A 25,955-nucleotide genomic window follows, 5' to 3' on the forward strand; every position below is an offset into this window, starting at 1 on the left:
TCTAGATTACTGTTTTTCTAAGCTTTCCATTCCAATCCAGAGTACAAACTAATCCTGGAACGTCAGCTTTTCCCCTGGAACAAAAATTCTATTTCTAGATTTGAGCTTCCACAGTGAGATCGAGTCACAAGGCACGAGCACGTGGGAGAGACAGAAACAACCCAACCCAGCACCAGCATAGGATGTGCCGAACCCCAAACCCCTGAACAAAGATGAACGAAAAGAAGCGATTTTGGAGGTCTGCAGCCTCTGAAGCAGAGGAAGGTGCAGAGTAGGGACTCTGTGGGTGCGATGCATTGTCTGTGCCCTTCCCACCAAGCGGGATTGCGGACCTGGCTGGGAAGGTGATGCCAAGGCTGGGGTACTGCACTCCAGTCCTAAAAGCAAAGATGTGGGAGGAAGAGCGTGCCAGAGCTGCCTGGCTGAGCACCAAAGCCCCAGCACATTATATAGCTGGGCTCTCTTCCCTTTGCCCATCTGACAAAACACACAAAGCCACTCCTAAATCCACCAGGCAGCAGCCCCAGCACTGGGGAGTTGAAACTGGGAGCTGGCTGGGGAAAAAGCACTTCCATTAAGCAGTGGAGCTGTGTTTCTGATCTTGTATGGTAGAAATGGGGCTGGAAGGAATGTCAGGCCTTGGCACTGTCCCCTGGCTTAAGGCAGGTCCGGCTCTACTTGTGTTACTCCTGACAGGAGCCCAGCCTGTCCTTGGAGATTCTGTGAGTCCCCCAGCAATTTATTTCAGTGCTTCTCCAGTCTCTCAAGGCCTCTCCTGCAGTCTCCATCTGCAAGTGGAGGAATGTCCTTGCCAGCAAGCTGCCACAGCAGGGCTGCTGCCAGAGAAACAGCAGAGTCCTTAGGTGCTGTCTTCCAGCACATCTTATCCATTTTATCATCTTCTCCATACCTGCCAGATGGGTGGCACAGTGAGAGACAGAACTGACACCACTTGGGACATCACTCCAGAAACCCTAATGATCACAGAATCACTGAATCACAGAATGGTTTGTGTTGAAGGGACCTTCCCGGCTCCCCCAGTGCCACCCCTGCCATGAGCAGGGACATCTTCACCAGCTCAGGTTGCTCAGAGCCCCGTCCAGCCTGGCCTGGGATGTCTCCAGGGATGGTTCATCCACCACCTCTCCGGCCAACCTGGGCCAGGCTCTCACCACCCTCAGGGGCAGCCATTTCTCCCTCATGTCCAGCCTGAATGATATCAACAAGTGATACCTGTCCCCTCTGTGTGGTACGTGTGTGGAGGAGACAGACAGGGAGGCAGAACGAGAACTGAGGAGCTGGAGGAGCAACGGGGAACATACTGTGCACTGCGCCAAGGCCGCCGAGATCTGCTGGATGTCATCAACTGTGTTCACATTCAGCGAGTTCAGGGTTTCTGTGATATTGTTTCGAGTCCAGGTCCGGAGTTCAAACTCGTTCCCAGTCTCGGTTTCCAGAAGCATGGACCGCTCATACTGGAGGGATAAAATCAGGTAGAGTGAGGAAATGTATTGGTGGCTTCAGACGATGATGAGCTGTGCTGAAGTCACCTCTCCCCTGCACTCTGTATCTCCCCAGAGGGTGACCTAATGAGATGGTTTTTCAGTAGAACTTCCTCAATTTCACTTGTACTCCCCAAGCAGGTATCTGAAAAGCTCAGTAGCATAGCAATGTGCAGCCTCATCCAGCTCAGCACAGCACCTGTGCTCAGGGGCATCACCCTGGCCCCGGGAAGCTCTTTTATCAGGCAGGCAAGCAGGAGCATAGACCAAAATTCCTGCCCTGCCTATAGAGATGCACATGAAGGGACTGGCCTCTGCTTTAGGTAGGTGTAGAAGTGAATGCTGCCAGGAGGACGATGCTCCTGCACTGTGGATTAGGAGCCTTTTCTTCAGGCAGAAGATCAAGCAGCACTCGCTCCACAGTCAGAGCCAGGAGGTCTCCTGAGCACCCAGAGCAGCTGCAGGGACTTTCCAGTCCTGATGGTTGGCTCAGAAAAAGCCTGAAGGAGGTGGGGAATTTGGGCTAAGATTTCTGTTTCTAAATTCAGCATTTAGATTTGAGGTTGGCAGTAAAGAGGAAAAACTATCTGAATATGAGGGCAAAAAAGCAGCTGCAGGGGAGACACCCAGGCCACTGCTTTCTCTAGACCCATTTTATTCTGCAGCTCCCCTGCTTTCCCTGGTCTTTGTGTTCCTGGAGCTTGTTACTTATTTTGATGCATGAAAATAGCTCCAGCCCAGGTCCCAGCATGCACGTACACTGCTTTACATGAAAAACCGTAGCATTAGTCACTTCCCTACATCACTGTACAAAACCTGGCCAAAGAACATGATTGCAAGGTCTTCTGGAGGCCCCTCTCGGGCAGACAGCAGTGCTTTACCTCATTTAAGATGGTGATGAGGGCCAGAGAGTATTCAATGACCTGCTGAGGGTCCCCTTGTTTCACTAAGCCCTGGAGCACGGTGTCAGTTTGATTGTAGAGCCAGTGGGAGAGGCTGGGGAAGCCCTCAGGTAAGCCGATCTCCATGGAGCTGCCAAGGGAAAGACGTCTGGGTTAAGCACAGAGGACGAAAGGGGGCTGGGTGAAGGGGGCAGAATCTGCCCTTTGGCTGGGAAGGAAGATGAAAGGGGAAGCAGGTGGTTAAACGACAAAGACAGCGCTGCTGATGCCTGCCCTGGTGCCCAGTTTGCACAAGCTGTGGGTAGGATCATGGACCTGAAACCTGGCTCCTAACCATTCCAGCTCTGTGAAGCTGCAGACGAAGGATGCACACGGGTGCACTGAGTACACAGAAGAAAATTTGGGTTTAGTTTGACAAAAAGAGTACTTAACACCAGGGCTGGGAGGAGCTGCACTGCTTTTGGCATTGGTCTCCAGGGCTCGAGGAGCAGCTGGGACCCAGATCCTCCTCTGCAGCACTGCAGGACCCTGCGCTCCAGCCTAGGAGGCTGGGACCGCATGGACAGTGCGGGGAGTTGCAGATCAGCCTGGAGAAGCAGCAGCCTGAGAGCTCGGGCAGGCAGCTGAGAGCAGCTCAGAATCCTGCACAATGACCCAGGGGCACTTGTCACCTGCATGGAGCTCCCATCACACCTGTGCTCCAGCCCCTTCCCCAGCTCCATTCCCTTCTCTCAACTCGCTCCAGCACCTCAAGGGCTTTCTTGTTTCACATTTTGCTGAGCCTCCCCTCACCTTCCTGCCAACAGCCTCTTCCAGGAGGCAAATGCTTCACTCAGGACCTGCCCAGCCCTTCAGGACAGGGAACGTGTGCTCAAGCCCTAACAACGCGATTCAGGAGCTTAGGCTGGACACTGGTGCCATCGTGTAGGCCCAGCCTGCGAGTGGTGGGTCTTACCGGTTAATGGCCACCACAGTGGCTCCCAGCTGGTCCTGCACGAGGACAGACACGGACACCACGAAGCCACTCTCGTGGAAGCCTGGGGGCAGGAAGGCTCCATGCTCGGCCCGGCTGCCCTTGTACATGCAGAACTCGTGGAAGTGCCCGGCCCTGTGGCGCGATGCCAGCAGGATGTAAACGAGTGGCCCCTCTGCGTCCTCTGTGTCTCGCCAGCCTGCAAAACAAACCCGAATGGGGAGTCTGAGGGGGGCAAAAGGGCTGGCGGGGGGCTGCAGCCACCATCCTGAAGCCTAGCCTGTCCCCTGGTGTGTCCCACCTGCTCAGACAGAGGGACGGGTTGTCCCCACTGCTGGGGGACAGCTTGAGGACTCCACCCGGTTGGAGGGATGTCTGCAATGTAAAGCTCTGACCCTTTTGAATTTTTCGGATGTTTCGGGGTTTCTGCCCAGGTGTTTGGGTCCTGTAACGTTTAAAGGGATTTGTGAAGAGTTTATGAGCAAAATAAAAACAGGAATAATGTTTGGGGCTGGGAACAGCCCTGACCCAAGGCAACAGCTTTTGTACAAGCCCTGCAAAGCCTGACATTAGACACAGGCTTAGCACAGCCCTTGGGCAGTTCTGCATGTCAGCAATGACTCAAGGATAAAAACTGCACGACGGTTTCCTTGGAGCTCCCAGGAATTATGGGGAGTCCTGTGGGATCTGGGTGGTTGGGAAATGCACTGTGTGTTTCTCAGTGAGCACCAGCAAAGGCGCTGGCTCTGCACTGGACATGGAGCAGTGGCTCAGCATCCTGCATGTCTCACTTCAGCTTCAAAACAATCACTAAGAGCTAAAATTCCCACCACTTCTGCTTCTCCTCCAGCTTAAGCCGGGTTTTGGTGACCAGCCTGCCCAGAACCAGCAGAATTCATCATCTCCTCTGCAGCGTGGCTTCCCAGCATTTGGGCACAGACAGCATTAATCTCTAGCACTAATCATTTGGGGAAATCTGGTTTTCAGAGGCACTTATTCCTTGGCCCAAGGCTACAGGACGTCAGCCAGGCCACTTTTCCAAAGCTGGACTGGCTGTTGCTGTCTCTGCAGCTGGTCGAGAAGGTAACTGTTGATGGGAACATCCAGCCCACATGGCAGAGGAGGCCCCAGCACTTTGTCTTTTGACTCTTCCCACATATGTGACTCAGTTTTGGGCACCCATCTTCTTTTTCCCGCACTGAAATACTATTTTATTCTGCAAGTACTGTCCTAGCCAGGATCTCATCATTTAACTGCATAGATCAGGATTTTTAAAAGTGCCTGCCTGCTGCCATGTGTTTCAGAGCTCCACAGTTTGAATGCACAAAGCTGCTCGTGGTCCAAGCTTTGGGGATCAGAAATGGAAAGATCCACGTCTGACCTCAGCCCTTGGCCAACAGCATCCTGGGGCAGGAGCTGAGGGTCAGAAACCCTCTACGGGGAGGAGGGTGGCTGGGAACACTGCAGTGACAGAAACCTCCGCCCATGGGGAGCAGAGAGGGCTGGTGGGTGCCCGGCACCCCTGTCCGCACGTCTCACCTGTGCACTCGAAGTGCACCTTGGCCATCAGTGCCCGGAGGGGACCCTTGGGGGACAGGCGGCAGGAGCCTCCCACGGGCGGCTGGTTGGGGAGCAGGTCGATGGAGGCGAAGCCTTCCTCCCCCGTTGTGAGGTCCGTGATGTGCAGGGTAAACGTGTAGCCCTCACCGTCCTTCAGTGCCCCTTGCCTCAGGACCAGGTTCATTCCCGTGTCACCAGTGGACGTCGTTTTCTTGTCCAGGATGAGAGACTTGTTTTTAAAGCTGTGCGCTGCCCATCTCTATAGAGATGAAGAGGGGAAAGACAGGAGAGGTTTTGTTTAAACCTGAAGTTATGTCCTTAAAATGTTTTCGGATTGAGTCTTTTATAAAAAGTAACAGATTTCTAGTGGGAGCGTCTGCCAAATTTGCAGTTGATAATTCAGCTTTAGTCTTGTGTGCTACAGCAACAAGAACTGGAACCTTTCCAAAATGTCTGGTGGGAATATTTCCACTGTGAGATCTACTTTAGTCTCTGGGATTACATCACCCTCCGACAGAATATTTCATAATACGGAATACAAAACACAGGAAATAAATTAAGTACTGGTGGAGTCTCCATGGGATACCATGTTTTATATACTTCAAGCTGAACGTGTTCTGGATGGTTACTGTTAATAGCACAAATGTACAACTGTGATAACAAGAGGAACAGTGAGATAGCCAGTCAGAAAATGCCATGCAAGGACAAGCTGGGAACAATAAAGACTCCTGCAACGGGACTTCCACTCCTGAGCCCTGCCTCATCCACAGGTTGCTGTGTACTGGAATCTGTAATTACAGGAGGACACGAGCGACTTGGGGGATCAGAAGAGACCAAACAACCTCGGCTTGAGCCACCAGAATAACAGGCAAAATGCCAGTCAGCAGGGAGAAGAGAACACTTCACTTTTTGTGTGAAAAGAGCTGGTCATTCATGGGCTTGCCTTCAAAATGACCCAGCAAGGACTTGTCTTTTGGTAGGACGGACAGGCACAACCCAGGGCAAGGAAAAGCTCCGGACAACAGGTCCGGGATTTTATTTCTGACACAGCTCTTTCCACTCTGTTCTCTCTCACTCGCCCCTTTTCTCTTAAGTCCACCAAAGACCAGTGTTGCTGACGACTTTACCCCAAGCTTGGAGTCGTTGTGACAATTCTGGCAGGTCCCTTCCAGGTAGACGTAGGAGCTCTTGCTGACTTCGTAGACAGACTGAGCCTTGCAGGAAACACACTCCAGGGACACAATGGGGACTCCTCCTCTCTTGATGAATACCTGGGAAAGCAAGAGGCTCCATCAGGAGATCTGAGACTAAAATACAGACATCTTACAGGTAGGCAGACATCCCAGCAGCTGGTCTGCAAGGAGGAATCGCTCTGCACCAGCCCAGTTTGAGCCAAGGGAACAGGAGAAAGGGATTTCCAAAGGATTTCAGGTCAGACTTAAGCTACATCACTTTCCTTACATCGGCCAGGGTGAGTTCTGCTGTCACTGATTTTCAAGAGCCATCTACTGCTAAGCTGGGCCAATCTAGGTAATTCTGGATTTACTATATTACACTTTTTAACACAACTCACTTTACAAATGTCCCTCTGGTGCCCTGTGCTGGATTCTCAGCAAGTCCTGCCTGTGCTGTTGGGTAGGGATGATGCCAAACAAAGCACTTTGCTGACCTGACCATCTCGGGACCCATGTCAGCCCTACAAATATGGGGCGTGTGTTAGAGCTTGGGAAAGAGAAGAAGTTGAACCTGGAGAGGAAAAGACTTTTTCACAGCACAGAGCAAACATCTGGTGAGCGCCTGCCCTGGGAAGCGGCTGCAGCTCTTTGTGTTCTGTGGCCAAACTCTGGTTCTACCTCTGCGGAGCACCCGGCCCGGTGGGAACATGGCAGATCTGCTGTGGACATGGGAGCGGGGGGCTGCAGGTCCCTGTGCTCAGCTCCGGAGGTTGATAAATGGGAAGTGTTTGCAGTCCGGAGTGGCAGAGGGCTCAGGGGGAGCTGAGAAACCCACATTTACTGAGGATGTGCTGCCCTGTGCCAAGTCTGTCCCCTCACCCCTGCTCCAATCCACAGAGCTCGGTCTGGAGCTGCAGAACACATCTCAGGACCTTGGGCTCTCTAGTGCACAATCTGTGCAGAACCATCACCATTTCTGACACTACCTATGTCCCTGAGAGACAGGAGTGATGATAAAAACAGCCAAAAAACACAGCTCCCACTGTGCAGCAAGTTGGTCCTGCAGCCTGGAAAACCACCTTTTCCTGACACCTCCCTGCAAAGCGCTTGGAGAGAAGAGAGCGCCGGTGGCTCAGCCACAGCGGCTTTCGAGCTCTGACCCCTGCACTTGATCTACACTCCTTTAATCCCCTCGGAAATGGGGTTGTCCAGCTTTCGACAGAGCCCTCCGCCCTGGCAAAAAGAATATTCTGAATTCAAAGAAAGAGAGTAATGAAGACATTGTTTAATATGGCAGACTTTTAAAAGAGGATAAATATTCCCCAGCACTAAGCCGGAGCGCACTGAAGCTTCATTCATTCCGACAGTATTTGCAAATTTCCTGCGACACTGGAACCATTGTTTTGCGCTCACGCATGGAAACCAGATAGTACGGAATGTCCTTGAAAGACTATCAATTTAATTTTTTTCTTTTCATCCTCCAGCTTTGGTTTAAAACCCAGGCGGTAAGAGTTTCCACTTTCAGACTAACTATATCTCTAATTGCCAAATGCACCACGATGAATGTTCCTGACATAAACCATAACTGCTGTCGGACTGCAGATGCATTCGGCATTGGGCTTAATTTGACATAAACAACATGCACTTAAAAAATCCTCCCTTTAAAAATTCAGGAACAGAGAAGGGAGGAACTGTTGACAATAAAACTAAGCATCAGCTCTTAGCGAGAGAGCTGTGGGTGACAACCACGGGAGAACCTGGTGCTGCGAGGTGGTAAGAGCCCAGGACTGTGCATGGTGTGGCAACAGCCACCGACCATGGGCCCTTTGCTGTCCTGCTCCGGCAGAACTGCAGCTGCAGACTCAGAGATGAGGTTCTTAAGGACGTGGTTTAGTTATGGTTGGATTTGATGATCTTAGGGTCTCTTCCAACCAAAATTATTCTTTGATTCTGTGATTCTATGACTCTCAGTCCCAGGAACGGTGGCCAGAGCCGCCCAGGGCTGGGGCACTAACGCAGCCTCTGCGCAGACAGGGACTAACACGGGGTCAAAAGGAAGGAAGAAACTAAAAGAACTTGGCAGGACAAGCAAAAAGTGCTGCCTGAGGCAGCAAAAGATTAATATATCACAGAGATACCAATGTCTGTTCCTGCAAACGACCTGGACAAGATCAGTTATGGAGCCCCAGTTATGCTCTAAAATCTGTGTCCCACTCTTTCCCGTGCTGGCCAGTGCAGGCAGGTGGTGGCTCTTCCACCCCCTAAAACTGCCACTGGCTCTCAATGGGGACAGGGACACAGCCCGAGGTGTCCCCATGGCTGAGCACCATCCTGAGCCAGCAGCGCTCTCCTCTGCAAAATTCCTCATGGAAAGGGGCTGTGGACTTGCAGTTCAGCTGTGTCCAGGAACAGGCACCCAAGGACAGACAGGACAGTCATCAGGGGTACGTACGGTTTGATTTGTTGCCTCGGGACTCATTCCCTCCTTCCTGATGGTGAGGTCGAACGTATACTCCACATCTGCTTCTAATAGCGCTTTGGAAATTGTGACAATCCCTTCCTTGGCACTGAAATTCAGAGAGCACCCTGCAGCCGAGCTCTGCTTGCAAGGAGAAAAGAACTTTCAAACCCTCCTTGGTACGGGTGCACATTGGGTTAGTCCACAGCCCAAACATTCAGGTCCACACAAAGTGACCGTTACAGGTCTCACTGTGCAATGTGCCACCACTGAGGTGGGAGAAACGGGGTGTGTGGACAACAAAGCACATTATCTTATTCTTCAAGTTAGTAAATAGTACTTGGAATACTCCTGTATTTCACCTGAGCTTCAAATTCATATTTTATAGCAATAAATCCTTCACTAAATAGCTTATAAACATTGACAAACAACACAAAAAGCTCACACTAAACTCAAAAGTCTAATCCACGCACACTCTGTTTCTTTCTGTTTTGAGGTCAATATAGAAAACAATGACTTGTAACAAGAAAAATAATCCCACATTCAATCAAAAAATCCTCCTGAGGTGGATCTCCCAGAAGAATCTGAAGAGCAGTTCTCCCTTGCCCTTCTGCCACTGTAGGGTCAGAGCCCTTCAGCGTGTTACAGTGGCCTGTCTGTGACCACAGTGACCATGACCTGTGGTCACTTGACTCCTCCAAAGTCTGACTTTGGCCCCTGCTGGAATTCGAGACATTTAACTGTAAAGAGGAGAGGGACCAGAGCCCTCAGCCACCAGCAGCTCTATAATGCTGTCAGGTTATGGAAGCAGTTCCACTGAAACTGTGGAGGTCAAGTCCAAGGGCAGCAGCAACAGGAACATCTCAGATCCCAGTGCTGGCCCCTCTGCTGTGCCCAGGGACACAGCAACCGGACCATCCTCCTGAGCTGGCAATCAGGAAACCTTTGCAACCCTCCTTCCAGAGCAGCTTTGTTAAAGATGCTCACAAAAGCTTCCTTCAACATCATTTCAACCCAGACACGTTCCTAGTGGAGCTGATGTGCAGCTGCAGCTCCCAAATGATCACCTTGGCTGAGCAAAACTGCTCTTACCTTGGAGGAGAATGTACAAGACCAATCGTATAACAACGGAGTCTGTTCACCATCATCCAAGTTCGGGTCGTAGGATTTCTCCCCATCCAAGATTAAGTCCTGAGTGTTGGACCATACACGGTATGACCCCCCATCAATGATTGGGACCAGTTTACTTGGTATCACAGTTACATTGGCAAAGATGCTTTTGGACAGTGGGGTATCTCCAAAGGAGACAATAAAGATGAAGCAATAGTTCCCAACTTCCAGGGCCAGCTTCGGGATAACCAGCTGGGGCCTGTTCATGTCAACATTCGGCAGACGGATCCTGCTGGACTCATCCAGCTTCATGCAGCTGGGTGCTCGGTAGATCTCCCACAGATGCTCTGTCTGGTACTTGATGCACCCTCGGAGGTCAATCTGTGCCTCTAGGTAGTTCCTCTGGGACCGCTTCATGACTACTTGGGGGGGCAAGGCTAACTCCACCTCTGGCTCCTCACACTCCAGGACTTTGACCGTGACAGTGAGGTGGGCTACAAAGAAGCTGATGAGGTTGGTGGCATTCACCTCCACCAGGTAATCTCCAGGGCTCAGGTAAGAATAGTTGGCCACTGCAACCCTGGTCATTTGAGTGGAAGAGCCATCACCAAAAGTCCACAAGAACTCAACGCTCCTGCTGCTGGGCACCACCGCAGCTGCAAACAGGGCCGTCCTGTTGACAAAGGCATTGGAGGCAGTGAGGGACACTTGGACTATTGGGTCTTGGACCTGGATGGTTCTGGTGATATTGATACCTCCCAAGTCATTGAAGGCATTGAGGAGAACCTCAAGCAGCCCTGCAGCTTCTGGAGTGTAGGAAACGCTCTCCCCTGCCATGGTGACCAGGGATCGGTCCTGCTCTTTCCACAGGGAGAATTGCCAGGAGAAGGATACGCGGGAGCCGCTCCCCACCTGGGCACTGAAGCTTTTCTCCCTGCCCGTGGGAATGCCTTCCTCGCAGCAGTTGAGGAGCCTGACATCACGGATGGCCTCCAGCACAGAGATGAGCACCTGGGCATGTGCGATGCTGATTTGGTTCTGCACGGTCACAGTCACCAAATAATCGCCGCTCTTGGTGAACTCGTGCGTGTACTTGGAGCTGTTGAGCACCACAGAGTAGTCCCCGCTTATGCTCACCAGGTAACTCACAGAGGTACCTGACGACATCCTGATCACGAAGGTGACCCGGTCCCCCGGCTCCACCACCTTCTTGCTGGCAAGAACCTCCAGCCCTTGAATCCTGTCCAGTACCGAGATATTCCGGCTGGCCAGAGCCCAGCTGACGTCGTTTGATGCGTTCAGATAGACGGTATAAAACCCTGCTGTGGGGAATGTGACCGCCACAGACTGGCCAGTCAATGTGCCATTGGGCACTTCCCAAAGCCATGTCACTTCGGTCCCTTTCTGCAGCTCCCCCTCAAAGACCACCGTGGAGCCTGATGAGACGTATCTACAGTCCAGCTCTGCAGTCCCTATACTCAGGCCCTCTATGACCTCCTCTACACAGATGTAAATTGTTGCATTGGTTGAATCCAGCTTGTTTTCTGCTCCAATGATGACCTCTGTCACTCCAGGGCTTTGGAAGGAGTGGATAATAAAGGGTTCAGAGGTAACGGGAAAGAAACCATCCTCTAGGTACCAAATATACGTGACGCTGGTGCCACTGGTTATGGTGGTACTTATGTTAACAGAGGCATTAACAGCAACGGGGTTGGGGAAGGCAGAAGGCTTTAAAAGACCAAGGCTTTCAATGAACTCCAGCGTCTTGTTGGCAGTTGCGCATCCCAGCATATTGGTGGCTTTCAGATAGACAGTGTAGTTTCCAGCTTCTAGGACACTCAAGGAGAAGGTTTTCCCAGTGAAGGTCTGCACAGCGCTGCCATCCCTTTGGGCTACCCAGCTGTAAGAGATGTTTGTTCCCTCCCTCACCACTGCCTGCAAATGGAGTGTTTTGTTTGTTGGGTAATAGATGTCCTCCACCAGCTCACTGCTGGACACCTGCAGGCCTTCAATCTGCTCCAGGACGTAGACGTAGATGCTGTCCTGCAATGAGCTGATTTTGTTCTCTGCGGTCACAATGACGTTGAACGTGCCCACGGACCGGAAAGTGTAGGAGATTGTGGAGGAGCCTTGGATCGGAGTGCAGCGATCACAGAGGATCCACGAGTAGCGGATGGCAGTGCCAGCTACGAGCGTGGCTACAAAACTCACTGAACCATTTAATGGCACCACTGTCCTGCTGGCATTGATGGTCAGCCCATGGAGCCGACGTTTCACTGCGACGTCGATGACAGTCTCATTAAAGCTCACATCGTTCCGGCCCATCACACTAATTGTGTAATGGCCCGTGGTGTTGTAGGAGTGGGCAGCGATTTGCCCAGGCTGGGTAGTGCCATCTCCAAAGTCCCAACTATAACTCACTTTGGTTCCATTCATGCTGGCAGAGAAGAGATAGATCTGGTTCAGCTCCAGCACACTCGTCCCATTATATTCAATCTTTGCTATTCCAACTGGTTCCTGAACTTCCACAAACGCCGTGTCATTGTTAAAAGAGACATTGTTGGAGACGGTCACTGTGACCAGGAAGACCCCTGTGTTCTTGTAGGTATAGGTCACTTCAGTCCCACTCGATCTAGTGGACTCGTTGTTCCCAAAATCCCAGCGGTAGCGGTACTGGTAGAGCGGCACGGCACTCACCTGGAAGCTGCTCTCTTCCCCGAGCCTCACAAACTGCTTGGGAGGGAGAAGGGTGACGTTGACTATCTCTGGCTCCACACAGACACTGGTGAAATAGTGAGCCTTGTTAAACTGGCTGGAGAGAGTCAGGGAGAGGGGAAATGTGCCGCTGCGGGTGAAGTTGTGCATCACCACAGGGTCCCCGCTGATCGTGACATTGGATGAGCCATCTCCAAAAGTCCAATCAAAGATGTAATCATCAGGATTCCCCGTCACATATGCAGTGAGCTGCACATCTGGGTGCTCAAGGATGCAAGAAGTAGGTTCTATTTTGAGAACTTCCAGGACAAATATCCGAACGGGCACAGTTTGGGAGACAGAGTTCACAGGATTCACTGCTGTCACGTTCACTGTGCAGTTGATGTCCTTGATGTACACGTGTTCTACCACCGGCATCTGGCTCCTCAGCACCGTCCCGTCCCCCATATCAAATATCCAGGTGATACTGTCCCCAGTCTGTACCGAAGCATTCAGGGTCACAGATGCTCCCAGCTCTGCCGCCTCATCTGCAGAAACACGGAGCCCAGTGATCTCCTCAAACACTTGGTAGCACTCAACTGTCTCTACGCTGCTTATGGTGTTGTTGGCTGTCACGGTGATGTTGTACACCCCTCTTCTGGGGTAGCTGTATGTCACTGTAGAGTGGCTCCCTGTGAACGGGGAGGACCCATCCCCGAAGTCCCAGGTGTACAGGACACCGTAAGGAGATGGCAATGGAGTGGCTCTGAAGGTGACCGGACGGCTCACAACTAAAACATTCTCCTCTACTTCCATCTTCACATCAATCAGGTAACTGTGGACGTGAACCGGGGTCAAGTGGGTGAGGTTCTCAAACTGGTTGGACACCACAACCACCAAGGCATATTCACCTGCATTGGAAGAGAGCGTAAGACCAGTTGTGAGGACACATTCATGCAACAGCTTCCACAGAGCTGCAGCAGCATGGGGGGGCGTGATGGGGAGATACTCTGCTCCTGCACCACATACATTCGGTGCTTCCGCCCTCCAGGCCAGGACAAGCGGGAATTATGACCTGGTCATGCACGTGAGGCCCAGACACCAGGTAAGGAACCAGTCTGACAGACACAGAGTACTGATTTGATTTCTGTTCCCTCACAGACCCCTCCTTGCCCCCTCCCACCAGCACGGAGCTCGCTGGCTGCTCGTCTCTCTGCAAGACTGCCTGTAAAGGGGAGTGTGCGCTCTGCACCTGCGTCTTACAGCAGGGGCAAACCTGTCCTAGAAACAGAGTTAGTGAGGATGGAAATGGCTGGAGACTTCCTGCCACTCAGGCTGTTTTTTCGGGAACAACTTAATGACTTTCAAGCCATTTTTTATTGGAAGGTGCCTTGTAGCCCCCCTGGCAGCACAAATGCCTGAGCCTCTTCTTCCACAAAGAACTGTCCTGACCATACCTGGGTCTTGATAGACGTGTGAAATGTTGTGCTCAATCACAACCTCATGGACACTGGGATCAGGAACAAAGAAAGACTTGTTGTAGGGAGGTTTGAACAGGTATGTCTCCTGGACACCATCTCCAAAATCCCACCTGCAGAAACATGCAAACCATGTTACATTGCACAAAAGAACCGTGGAAACCCAGAGGAGCCCTGGCCTGGCCTGGCGTTGTCTTTCAGGCTCAGGGCTGGGGCTTCCAGAAAAACCATAGGAAGCACAATGCCAAGTATCAAAGCAGTAGCAGTGCCCAACGCTGCAGAATTGTCGCTAGGAGAGGAGTACACCACTGGTAAGAAGAGAAGGAACCCAATATTAAAGCAACGTTGCAATCCTTTAAAAGAAAAGTATTTCAGCCTGGACTAGAGGTCCCAGCCAGTATGACTGAACCACACCTGCAAAGATTTCAAATTAACTAGACAGCAGCTGAGAAATGGGCCATTTGACATCAGCTGGCCCTGGGAAGAGAAACAGTGCAGGCAAGAGTGGTAAGCTACGCACAGTAAGATCCTAACTCGCAAAGGACTCACAGGAACAAAGCATCCACAGCGGAATCAACCTGAACTCTTGCTGTGAGCTCCACCGTGCTGTTCTGAGGCAGGACCGGCAGGACACCAAGCACCGTGAGGTTCTTCATCTTATTCATCATCTCCACCGTGACATTGTAATTGACCGTAAAGTTACTGACGTGGTTGGAGGCGGTGAGCTGGGGAGGACAGTGGGACAAAGAATGCAGTTGGGATGGCCGTGCCCTGCTGCCCTCTCCTGAGAGTGGCTTCGTGATGCTGCAGAGACACCCCAGGGCTCAGGGGAGACAGGGGCAGCAGCAACGGCCTCAATGGCACTGGAAAGCAGCACAGGCTGGAAGGCCACCTACCCGGCAAAGCCACCTCTTGATGAACCACCACAACTCCACCACTAAAGCCAGTCCAAGGACTGGTTCTACAGCAACTGGGCAAGAAGAGCTGCTCATCCTCAGACTCCTCTGGCTCTGAACTTGCCAGTTACTCTTTTGCCTTCCCTGATGTGCCCTGCACACTGTGTCCAGCTGCTGAGCCCCGGCACTTGCTGCCACCAAGGGGGCAACAGCCACACAGTGTCCTCAGGACAGTGACAGACAAGTGGCTGCAAGCACAGAGAGTGGGAATGGGAGAAACTCATAAAATCAAGCCAAGTGCAGCTCCAGCATCCTAGGCACAGAGAGGGACAGCAAAGCTGGGCAGAGGAGGGAAAGGGAGAATAGATGGGCAAGAGAGAGGACAAAAGTAAAGCAGGATCCTCAGGATTACCTAGGCATGTGACACTCACATGGCACTTAACGACGAATCACAGAATCGCCTAGGTTGGAAAAGACCTCAGAGATCATCAAGTCCAACCCTTGGTCCAACTCCAGTCCATCTTGTCACCCCCTCAGTAGCAGCAGAGCTGAGTTGCTGACAGAGGGATCCTTCAAACCCAGCTGAACAGACACGTCCCACCCCAAGAGACAGAAGCAGCTTGTGTTGAGGCTTCTGTAGATGTTACACTGAACCCAGTGGACCTCAGACTAATGTCGCCTTGTCAACACTGTAAGTTAAAGCAATCCAGGCTTGTCAGCACTGTGCTTTGCCCAGCAAATTAGAGCTACTCAGCATAGTGCTGTGCCAAGAAAATGAGTACTGGTGCATCCCCCAAGCCAGGGCTGGTGTCCCTTCAGGGACCAGCAGTTACCTGCAAAGGGATCACACAGCTTGGAGCCAGGGCAGCACAAGGCATTACACAAAGAGACGTTCTGGCCAGAGATAAATTCCTGTTCCACAATAGATACCTCCCTCTGCCCAGACTCTCCACTCTATCTTTCTTCTGGGGCCACAACAAAAGCCACTGTTCCAGTCTGCACCAGTAGAAAGAGAGGACAGAGACCAGAAGAGCTTGTGGCGGCAGCTCTGTCCTGCCTGTGAACACCTGACATTTGCATCCTGCCTCTGCCCAGTTCTGAATCCACATCTGCCACCTGCCAAAGCAGCGGCTGGCACCCTGCAGCAGGGCTCGGCCTCATCCTGCTGCAACGGGTGAGGACAGACACGCCAAAACCAGAAAAGAGACCATGGAGAAAAAGAGGAGAAAGCAAAGATGGGGAAGACAGTGAAGGCAGCTGTAACAGAAGAATAGGAAGAAACCTACTATTGGCATTTGCAAGAGCAGCTCAGTGAGAAATGGCAGAGGAGCTTGTTAGGAGCAGAGTGAAAACCTCCTCAATTCAGCTCTGCCTTCTGCTCTCCCTGCTGCTTTTCCTGCCTCATTTGTGGAATGAAATGGAAACCCAGGATCGAAACAGTTTTACAGGAAAAGCCCTGGCTTACCGAAAGCTTGTACACGGCTGGGCTTTGGTAGATAACGTTGAAGACAACATTGTAAAAAGTGAAAGATGGCTTATCATCTACTGTCCATCGGAAAGTCACATCTGACCCAGCGTCCATCACAGGGATGTAGCTCTGAAAGGCATAAGAACATTTTATACTGGTGCGAGGGAGGAGCATGCAGAGCGCTTCCCAGAGCTGGACTGGGAGGCACCGCACACCTGTAAGACAGAGCGCCAGAGCAGGACACGGAGGTGTGAGATCATCTGTGGCTTTGTTGCTGATAGAGAAATGCAGACCCTGGCTCCATAAATCATCAGCAGGCCTGGGAGCAGAACCCACACCGCCTGCTCCTATAACCCAGCGCTCCTCTTTTGTGACCGGATCTCTTTCTTGCTGCCTAAAAAACTTTCTGATATCTCTGTGGAAACAACTCAGCTTTAGCTCCACCTGTAAGCTGGGTCTCTGACCCTCGTCCATTGATGTACCCAAACCAAAGGCAAAAATGGTTTGCAGGGGACAGAGCAGGCTCCCCCCTCACTCCTGCAGAGCAGCCAGGAAGGGTGAGACCAACAGGCAGTGCAGGAAAAGGGTTCTGCCATCAGATAGCAATGGGTAGTGATTAAACAGGACCCTAGGGCCCAGCTGTAGCTCTGGGGACAGAGGATTTGGGGAAAAAAAAATGATGGCAAACACCACATGAACTCCAAGACTTTGATGGATGGATTAAACATTTGTATAGCTTCAGGCAGGTGATGTAAAGATTCAGCAGAGCAAATCCAAACACCTAAAGGAGTAAGTACCTCAACAAGTCAAGAGAAGGTAAATGCTGGCCTTTCATAATGTCTCTGGTTTTCTGTGGAACTGGAAAGCCAGTATTCCCCTAGCAGGAGGTGATGCCTTACCCCTGAGGGAATTAAGGTGAAGGTACAGCTGAGCTGCCTTGCTGCTGGAGAGCACCAGTGCTTTCTGCCACACACCTGTGTCCGCAGCAGCTCTGTCCACATCATCCAGGAGCTGGCGTGTAGCAGCGAGTGATGCTACACCTGACCAGGGTGGAGCTGAGCCCCAGCCCTCCTTGTGCGCCAAACCCACCCGTAAAGGCTAAAAATGCTCCTGACAAATTAAAAGCAGCAGGAATCACTCACCACTCGTGTGTTTAGCAGGACTCTGCTCTCAGGGTCAGGGGTGGCCCGCAGCCCACGGATGGGCTCCTCCACTTTCAGCGTGACGGTGATGTTCTGGGAGCTCACAGTGTTCTCTGCAATGAGCAGGTGGGTGCTCAGCCCCTCCTGGAGGCCGCTCAGGCTGACCACAGCAAACCAGGTGTCATTGGTCTCCCTGGCACACTCTGGCGTCAGCGATGCGACAGCCGCAGGGCAGGACCCCTGGAAGGGGAAGGTGCGGTTGTCCCCCAGCCAGCTGGCGGTCGCGTTCACCCCCGAGGAGAGCTTGACAAGCAGGGTGGTGTGGTTGGAGGGCAGGTAGACCTTGCCGCCCTGCGGCGCAGGGTGAATGACACGCAGCCCTGATACCCGGGAAGCAACCCAGAAGCTGCAGGACAGGTTGGTGCTGAAAAGCCCGTTGTCCACGCTGGCTCGGACCGTGTATCGACCTGGATGTTCCAGCCCTGCGTTGCGGGGGGCAATCAGCGGGACCAGCTGCTCCTCGGCATAGCGAACTCGGAGAGAGCAAACGGCATCGTTCATCCACGTGGCACCAACAGAGCCGTCGGACAGGCCAAGAGCCCACTCGGATGAGTTCGTGCGGAAGATGTTGGTTCTGTATGGGGATGTGGTGCTTTGCTGGCACTGGAGGAGCGAGCCCCAGCCTGCATTGTGCTGGATACTGAAGATGTCCTCGACCCTAACAAATATATTTTCTTTTCTGAATGTCACCTGCAGAGAGAGGAGACATTTTTGGATTAATGTCTCAGCTTGAGAGCACTCACACCCAATTCTTGCATGGGCTGGATTTACTGCCCAGTGGAAACCAACGGAAAAGCCACAGATAGAAACACAGCATGGGGAGACCTTTCACCACTCCTCTCTCCTTGGCTACTTAGTATCAAACGCGGTAATAGACAAGTCATCTTTATGCTCTGTCACCATGGCATAACTGCAATGGAATAGCCCAGGAAATCTGCCTTTAACCAACTGTGCGATTGTAACAGGTTTTACTGCAGGGAGCCTGTGGCTTAGAGCAGGAAAGACAGAAAGCGGTGGCATGTGTGACACTGGGCAAGTCACTTCATCTGAAGGGACTTTAGTATCTCCATCTGCGAACTGGGAACAACTCTTTATTTACCCAAAGGACTCAAGAGAAAACTGCCCCACCTACTCACTGGTTACAGCAGCTAATAAACACTGACCAGATATCGGGAAGAAGGGCCAGCTGGTATTGTAAAGAGAAATTCCTTGACGAGCTCATAGCTGAGCTGGCTTCCATTGTGCTGAGGGGACACGGGGGTTGGGCTGCTGGCAAGAGAAATGTTGGCACACTCGGTTGCATTGCAGCAGTTGTTTAGTGACGAGCACAAATTAGTCAAATGACACCACTGGAAACCAGGAGGACATTCAAGCAGAGTCCAGTTCCCGTCATCCTGAGCAGGGTGGAATGGTTCTGTAGCGTTTCTTCCCTCCTGGTAGTCTGGAATGAGGGAAAGAGAAAGCAAAGATCACCATTCCAACAAGTAGCACTTCTATTGCACCTTTTCAAGCCAAATCCACCATTCTTCTCCACAGTTAGTAAAAGCTGCAACTGCAGCATGACCTGGTACTGCGTAAGACAAGTGCCCTGTTTTACAGGAAATTTTCACAAAGGCACAAAGACTGTTAAAAACAAAGGTAGTGTCTTTTCCAGTGAGGACGCAGCAATTTGCAATCTGAAAGAGATCTATGTTCAAGCGAAAGCGAGTCCAAGTAAAAGCAGAGCCGGCTTTGACACTGAAAACACATTAAGCAACTTTTCTTAAGTTAATGTTTCCATGTCAAAGTATCAGCTTTTCAGTGTCAAAAAATATCCTTTTGTAACCAGCCAACCCTATAGCTGTAGCAAACATTCTGCTGCAAAATTAATTGTTGCCAAAACTGTGACTATTGAGCTGTTGTACAAGGAATAAAAGGCTTATTAGATTATCTCATCCATCGGGAAGAAACGGCCTCAGGAAAACGTTCTTCCTTGTTAACCTGTGGGGCCAGATGGACCAGAAGACATTTCCATTTGACACATCAAGTCTTCTCAAAGTATAAAGTATAATTCAGAAGATTAATTCACTTCTACACATGTTCCTTACACTCATATTTTCTTCACGCATTGAGAAAGGTTTTTCCCCCTATTAATTTCTCCAGGACAAGCACTTCTCCAAGGCAACCTCAGGCTGTCCAACTGGGCCCGCAGATTTTGCACTCGAGTCTCCGCAAAAAATAATACCAAATCTCTGAGCCTTTAAGGCTTCAAAGCTTCTGCTCTGAGGACAGAGGGGCCACAGACGGTCATACGCACTTGGTTTGACAAGGCCCTGATGGTGTCAGCTCTGACAATACGACGAGTGCCAAGAGGAGCTGTCTCACCTTCCCCATCGATTGGCCTGTGCACCTGGAACCTCACTCGAACGGGCTGCAGCAGCTCCTGTGTCGCAAACTCCAGCGCAGTCAAATATCCCTCGTGCCTGAACGCCAGCTCAGGGAACACCATCACCTGCAAAACAAACGCGGTTCTCACCCACCTGCATCTCCCCAGGCTCCCGTGTTGGCAGCGGGACCAGCAAACCCTTCTCACCTCCACAGCTTCCCACGGGGCTGACACCACATCTTCGGTCACATTTCTCACAGCCTCCTGCGTGTCAAACACCAGGTCTCCCACAAAGAAGTTTTCAGCATTTAAAAGAACTCCTGTTTGCAAAGGAAACATGTGAACAAAGCCCGTGAGACTCAGCAAAGCCTGAAGTTACTCCCCCACGGTGCAGCAGAGCTGTCGCAGGGCTGGGACCACTCAGGAATCTGGATCTCCAGCTTTACTGGAAAAGCAGCTGCTGTGATGCTGTATTTTCCTTCTTCTTACACGTGTTTTGATTTCTTTCTCATCTCACACAAGTGACGTTTGCATTTGCAATTCTCAGCAATTTTGACTTCTAGGAACTCTGCAAATACTTCTCCCTTCCAACACCCAATGGTTTACTTTGAGTTTTTGAACACAAGGTGAACTCCTCATCCTCCCTGTCCCCATGGACTTCACAAGAAATGTGGCCAGGACCAGCCGGTTCCCACCAGCAGCAAACACCTCTGGGTCTGTCACAGTCACGCCAGGTCCTGGGGACTGAGCATAACGAGGGCCAGTGAGCTCTCTTCCTTGGGCTGGCTCTTCCTTCTTACCTAAATCTTCTCCCATATTTCATTTCTTTTCGGCTTCTCTTTCTTACTCCCTACACCACTTTGGGAGATTTGGGAGGTTGCATCAACACTAGCCTGCACAGCACACATTAGCCCACCTAATGATCTCCAAGGCCCTCTAGTCTTGTAAGTCACAAGACCCCAATTCTGTGGATGTCACCAGGACACCCACCTGCCCGCAATGGTGGGCTCGGAGCAGAACCCACCTTTGGGCTTGTACTCGCAGACATAGCTGTGCTTGGCCATGCACAGGTCCGTGTTGCACTGGCCCGTCGGACCCATCCGCACACAGTGGTCAGCGTTGGAGGGATGGGGCTCTCCTGGCAGCCAGTTCTGACAGCTCTCCAGATTAAATCCTTCACCTCTCTGCTGCGCTCCAGTGCTTGCAAAATCATTGAATCCAATCCAGACATCGAGGCTCCTTCAAAAAAAAAAGGGGGGGGGAGGGGGCGGATTTCAGGAAATCATTAATATTATAAAGATCTGGGACAGACGCCATCTATAGTTCTCTATAAAAATAATAATCTTAACAACAACAGCTTCATCCGGGTGCCACAGGCTGCACTTAATGGAGCCTTTTAGTTACTAAAGGATTCCAGCATCCATTCTACTGCCAGAACCCAGCTCTTCAACAACAGCTCCTTCACAGCACACCGCCCTGCTGCCCACCAGCCCTTCACACCTCTGCCCAAAAGCTACAAAAAACCACCTGCTCTTTGATAAACTGGGGGGAGAAGCAGCTCAGGAGGTCATTGTGTGCTGCTGAGTCCGACTTCTGATGATCACTGCCCCACAATGTGAGTCATCTCATGGCCAAAATGCCAGTCCTCCCGCTCCAGTTAAGAGAGGACTCAGTTACAGGCACCACAGAGCTCGTGACACACTGGTAAGCACCGATTCTATCAGCCACGACTGGTACAGCACGGTCATACAGAACTGTCTGGAAAAGCTGCATCTTTTATAAAACTTTTGCTTTATTTATAGAATCATAGAATCATTTTGGTTTGAAAAGACCTTTAAGATCATCAAGTCCAACCATAACCCAACCCTGGCACTACCCCATGTCCCTGAGAACATCTCCGCATCTGTTCAACCCCATCAGGGATGGTGACTCCACCACTGCCCTGGGCAGCCTGTTCCAATGCCCAACAACCCCAATTTTTTCCAATATCTAATCTCAGCCTTCCCTGGCACAACCTGAGGCCATTTCCTCTTGTCCTATCACTTGTTCCTGGGGAGCAGAGCCCGATCCCCCTGGCTCCAAGCTCCTTTCAGGCAGTTCAGAGATCAGAAGGTCTCCCCTCAGCTCCTGTTCTCCAGCTGAACCCCCCAGGTCCTTCAGCTGCTCCATCACATTTGTGCTCCAGCCCCTCCCCCAGCTCTGTTCCCTTCTCTCAACTTGCTCCAGCAACTCAAGGCCTTTCTTGGTGTGAGGGGCCCAAAACTGACCCCAGGATTCAAGGTTTGACCTTCCCAGTGCCCACCACAGGGCTGTGCAATTTGCTGCCAGTCAATTCTCCACTGCGAGCAGAACTGGCATCAGGGCAGGATTAAACCTCGGCTGGTGCCAGGTACGGGAGCTCCTGTACAAATCTGGGGATCTTTGATGCAGCTGCTGGGAGATCAGTAGCTCCTCAGCCACCCCTGTCCAGCAGTGGCTGTTGGGGAACACAAAAAAACCACCAGTGTCGCTTCAGGAAGATGAAATGTCCCTTCCACATCGGGAAGCTGGCTGAATCCCAGCAGAGATTCTGCTGGAAAGTGCTGAACAGTCTCTCATAGCCACAAACAGCCTGGACAACTGTTTCTAATTGCACCCAGCAGAAAGTGAGGCATTTGTTCTGTATTAACTTCTCATGAGCACCCTCAAAGCTCCAACTCCTGCAGGTTGCACCCAGCTCTGGCGCAGCCTTGTCCCTCCGCTCCCATGTGCTCCCGGGGTGGCACAACCGCTGTGCAAAAAGCAGACCAGGGGGATAATTGGTGTCTATCCACTGCAGGGCTCAACCAGATTAAATGATTAATGAGGTCATGCTGAAAAACGACAACAAAAATAACTGTTCCATGAATCAGTAGTTTTCATTGCAAATAAGATTAAAAAATAAATAACTGCTGCACTCTGCTCCTGAACCACTGGCAGGGGATTATGGAGAAAGGGCTAGGAAACCGCCTGTTTGCTGCCATCAGTAAAACCCGATAGTGATTTTCCTTTTCTAATTCCAGCTATGATCTAACTGCAAGTCACACACACACACACACACACAAAATAGAAGAAGAAGAAATGGGATGGCTGGCTTGCTTTCCACCCCTGCCCCACGGCTCAGCCCACTGCCTTGCAAAGAGGAACCAGAGGGCTCTCGACAGGTTCTGCTGAAGCAGGATGTGAGCATGTGAGCACCCCTGCGCTCCGAGGAAGGAGCGAGCTGCCTGGTTGAGTGCAGAACCAAGGGTGGGAGAAGGAAAGGGAGAGGGGCTCCCCAAGCTGCCTCCATAGGGCAAGCAGGGTCCCCGGGGGGCTGCAGGATGGAGAACTCTGCTCCTGGGGAGGCTGTTGAGCGGCAGGAGCGAAGGAGGGAGAGTGGCCATCACTGCCGCACGCTCTAATAGGAAACACATTTCTGCCTCTGCCATTTTCCCACAAGAAACCATGGAGCCTGCATGTTCCAAAAAAGCTGCGGCTCAGTTGATTTGTCTTTTATCACCAGGGAAATCGCATCCTGGAACTGCTTCATTCATGTTTATCTGAATGGATTAATAAAATAAATACATGAAATAAAGGGGGCTGGGGAGGAGAGCAACGTGGGGCAGCAGCTGGGAAACAGCTTGGGCGGCTCATTCCCTTCTGAGGTCTCATGATTTCCTTACTGCAGTCCATCAAAAGCCCTGCACGCAATGCCTGATAAATCGGAGCAGCCAGTGACCAGTCCCTAACCCGCGGGAAGGGACAGACCACATGTTTGCAATCTCGGGATAAATCCCAGCATGAAGGGAACACGGCAAGGATACAAGTTTGGGAAGAAGGGGCTGTCAGACCTTCGGCAGGACTGTTCAAAGCCTACGTCACACGCAGCTGTTCCCTTCACATGTGCTTTCTGGGCCGTGTTTATGAAGAGGCCATCTCCAACATCTGCATCTGGGAGTGCTGACAAGAGCTGTTGGGCCCCTGAAAGCTTTTCTGATCGTCCTTCCCCCCGCCAAGACGGCTGGTTGGAGAAAGAGCACTTAGAGGGGCGGATTTAATCAAAGGCTGACACTTTCCGTGCTCTCTGTTTATAAAGCTCAAGGCCTGAGGTGGAACAGATGCTGCTGGACCCTGACACTCAGAAAGGAGCACGGCTCCTTCTCAGGATGAGGAAGAAGAAGGGTCTGGGTTCAGGCTGCAGCCGTGGCTGGAGGGTGCAGGTCCCAGCTGCAGAACTGGTTCAGGCTCTGCTGGAGCGGTGCTGGATGCCACCATGGTGTGACGGGTGGGACAAAACAGCTGTAATGCTGCTGATGGAGGGAGCTGGTTGCAAGGGGCTCCGTGGTGGCACTCAAACACCCTCTGGGCAAGAGCACCAGACCGTCTCCACCGCTCACAGTCTGCAGACCATGCTGACCTCCCGGGTGGATGCTCGGCTCAGCCCAGCCCCACTCGCTCCTCACCCTGCACATCTGCACCGCTCCAGATGCACCCACAGGCACCAACGGAGGGATAAGACACCCACCAGCAGCAATCCCACTGCTCCCAGTGCCGACTTCCACCCTTTCTGTCCCATTTCTCTTCTTTCCTCCACAGCCTTTAAGCAAAGCAGCCAAGCTCAGCAAGGGCTCAGGCTCTGCTTACTCCTCCTCTTTGCTCAGCAGCCTCATCCTCACCATTTCCCTGTGCTCAGCCTGGACCGTGTGTCTCCCCAGCCTGACCAGCTTTGCCTAGACGCTCTGGACCTGGACCCCTCTGCAAGTGTCACCCCAGGAACACAAGATCCGTCCCCAGGAAATCTTAACCCTTTCCCTCCTCGCTTACCTGATGACATGAGCGACTAGGAAGCTCTGGATGTCGGGGGTGCTGACAAAGGCCAGGTCCCCGTTGCCGCGCTCCTGGCAGTGCCGCTGGGCCTCCAGCCACTCGGCCTTCTCCACCACCAGCTGGTAGCAGTGGTTGTTGCCCGGGAACACCAGCCCATCGGGGGGGCACATGGGGTGAACAGCTGCATGGGGGAGAAGAACACAAGCATGACATCCTTACTATGGGCCCACACATCCCAATCCAATTGGGGAGGGAAGCTCCAGGAATGTCCCGTCCTTCTTGGAGCCCAGAAATTCCCTTTGCTGTTGAAGTGCACTCTGTGCAGTCATCTCCTTGGCCCAGGACAGCACCAAATGCTGCCTGGTCCGTCAGGGGAGCAAGGAGTGCCCAAAGGAGCCATCCCTTAGTCCTCGGTAGAGAAGGACCCAGTGCCACCCTGAGCTCAGCAGCAGCCACCCCGCGTACCTCTGCCCAGCTCTCCAGCCTCTGCGGTGATCCCGTACAGCACCGTGAGCCCAGTGCCACCCCTGTTGTGGATCCAGATGTCCAGACTCTCATTCGTCTTGACCAAGGAAGGACACTGCAGCTCTAACTGCTGGGGTGAGGCCACCACCTCAATTTCTGCCTGCACGGATAAGACCTTGGTGCCCACAAAGATGGTGGCAGTGATGTTGTACTGCCCAGGCAAGGTGTACACATGGACAGCTGTGTTTCCAGTGGTGTTGAGAACCTCCGTCTGGTCCCCAAATTCCCACAGTAAAGTGCTGGCAGCGATGGGAATACTGACGTTGAAGAGCACGGCCTGGTGCAGGCTGTACCGGGGCTGCAGTCCTGTGAAGGACACGGGCAGCTGTGCCTGGAAGGGCGAGGGGACGAGCGATGGGCCATCACAGGCCTGCCCGGACAAATGCTCAGTGCAAAACAGCAAACAACTGGAAGAAGAGTTTGTTTCTTGGGCAGCACCACACAAACACTGCCCCTGGCTGCTGAAACCTCCATATTCCTGGTCTTCGGCATAACAGAGGGCACTGCAGGTCTCCTCGGTGAGGTCCCCGGGGTGCACAGATGTGAAGAGGATGATGAGTTCAGCCTCTTCTGTGTGGTTGCTCGTCAGACACGTTATGTATTGAGCTCCTGGGGGACAGAACAGAAGATCCTCTGGCAAACTGACACTGTGAGGCCACAGCTTGGTGAGACCCTCCAGGAGACACCACCCCAGGCTCCTGGGAATGGGCTTCTCCTGGGCAGCTCCTACTCCAAGCACTTCCTTTTTGAGACTTGCCTGGGAAGTCTTTAATCCCTCAGCAATGATTTCCAAACTCTTTATGCTAATTAATGATGACAG

The 25,955-nt window shown here is 52.0% G+C and overlaps 1 protein-coding gene across 1 annotated transcript in view; it reads right to left on the reverse strand.

The window, feature by feature from the left end:
• The window catches only part of PKD1 (polycystin 1, transient receptor potential channel interacting), a gene marked incomplete at both ends in the record, with an annotated part of 83,933 nt that overhangs the window by 21,440 nt on the left and 36,538 nt on the right, over positions 1-25,955 (reverse strand). Inside the window, 17 exons of the mRNA XM_080353888.1 lie at positions 1,323-1,475; positions 2,384-2,534; positions 3,360-3,576; positions 4,917-5,196; positions 6,065-6,208; positions 8,565-8,714; positions 9,663-13,285; positions 13,832-13,965; positions 14,402-14,577; positions 16,214-16,345; positions 17,359-18,108; positions 18,582-18,859; positions 19,783-19,909; positions 19,991-20,103; positions 20,808-21,022; positions 24,608-24,791; positions 25,076-25,744. Coding sequence (XP_080210014.1) covers positions 1,323-1,475; positions 2,384-2,534; positions 3,360-3,576; positions 4,917-5,196; positions 6,065-6,208; positions 8,565-8,714; positions 9,663-13,285; positions 13,832-13,965; positions 14,402-14,577; positions 16,214-16,345; positions 17,359-18,108; positions 18,582-18,859; positions 19,783-19,909; positions 19,991-20,103; positions 20,808-21,022; positions 24,608-24,791; positions 25,076-25,744 — 7,496 coding nt within the window. The remainder of the gene's footprint in view (positions 1-1,322; positions 1,476-2,383; positions 2,535-3,359; positions 3,577-4,916; positions 5,197-6,064; positions 6,209-8,564; positions 8,715-9,662; positions 13,286-13,831; positions 13,966-14,401; positions 14,578-16,213; positions 16,346-17,358; positions 18,109-18,581; positions 18,860-19,782; positions 19,910-19,990; positions 20,104-20,807; positions 21,023-24,607; positions 24,792-25,075; positions 25,745-25,955) is intronic.

The sequence above is a fragment of the Nesoenas mayeri genome, assembly GCF_963082525.1.
Source record: "Nesoenas mayeri genome assembly, chromosome: 15".
Taxonomy (NCBI): Eukaryota; Metazoa; Chordata; class Aves; order Columbiformes; family Columbidae; genus Nesoenas; species Nesoenas mayeri.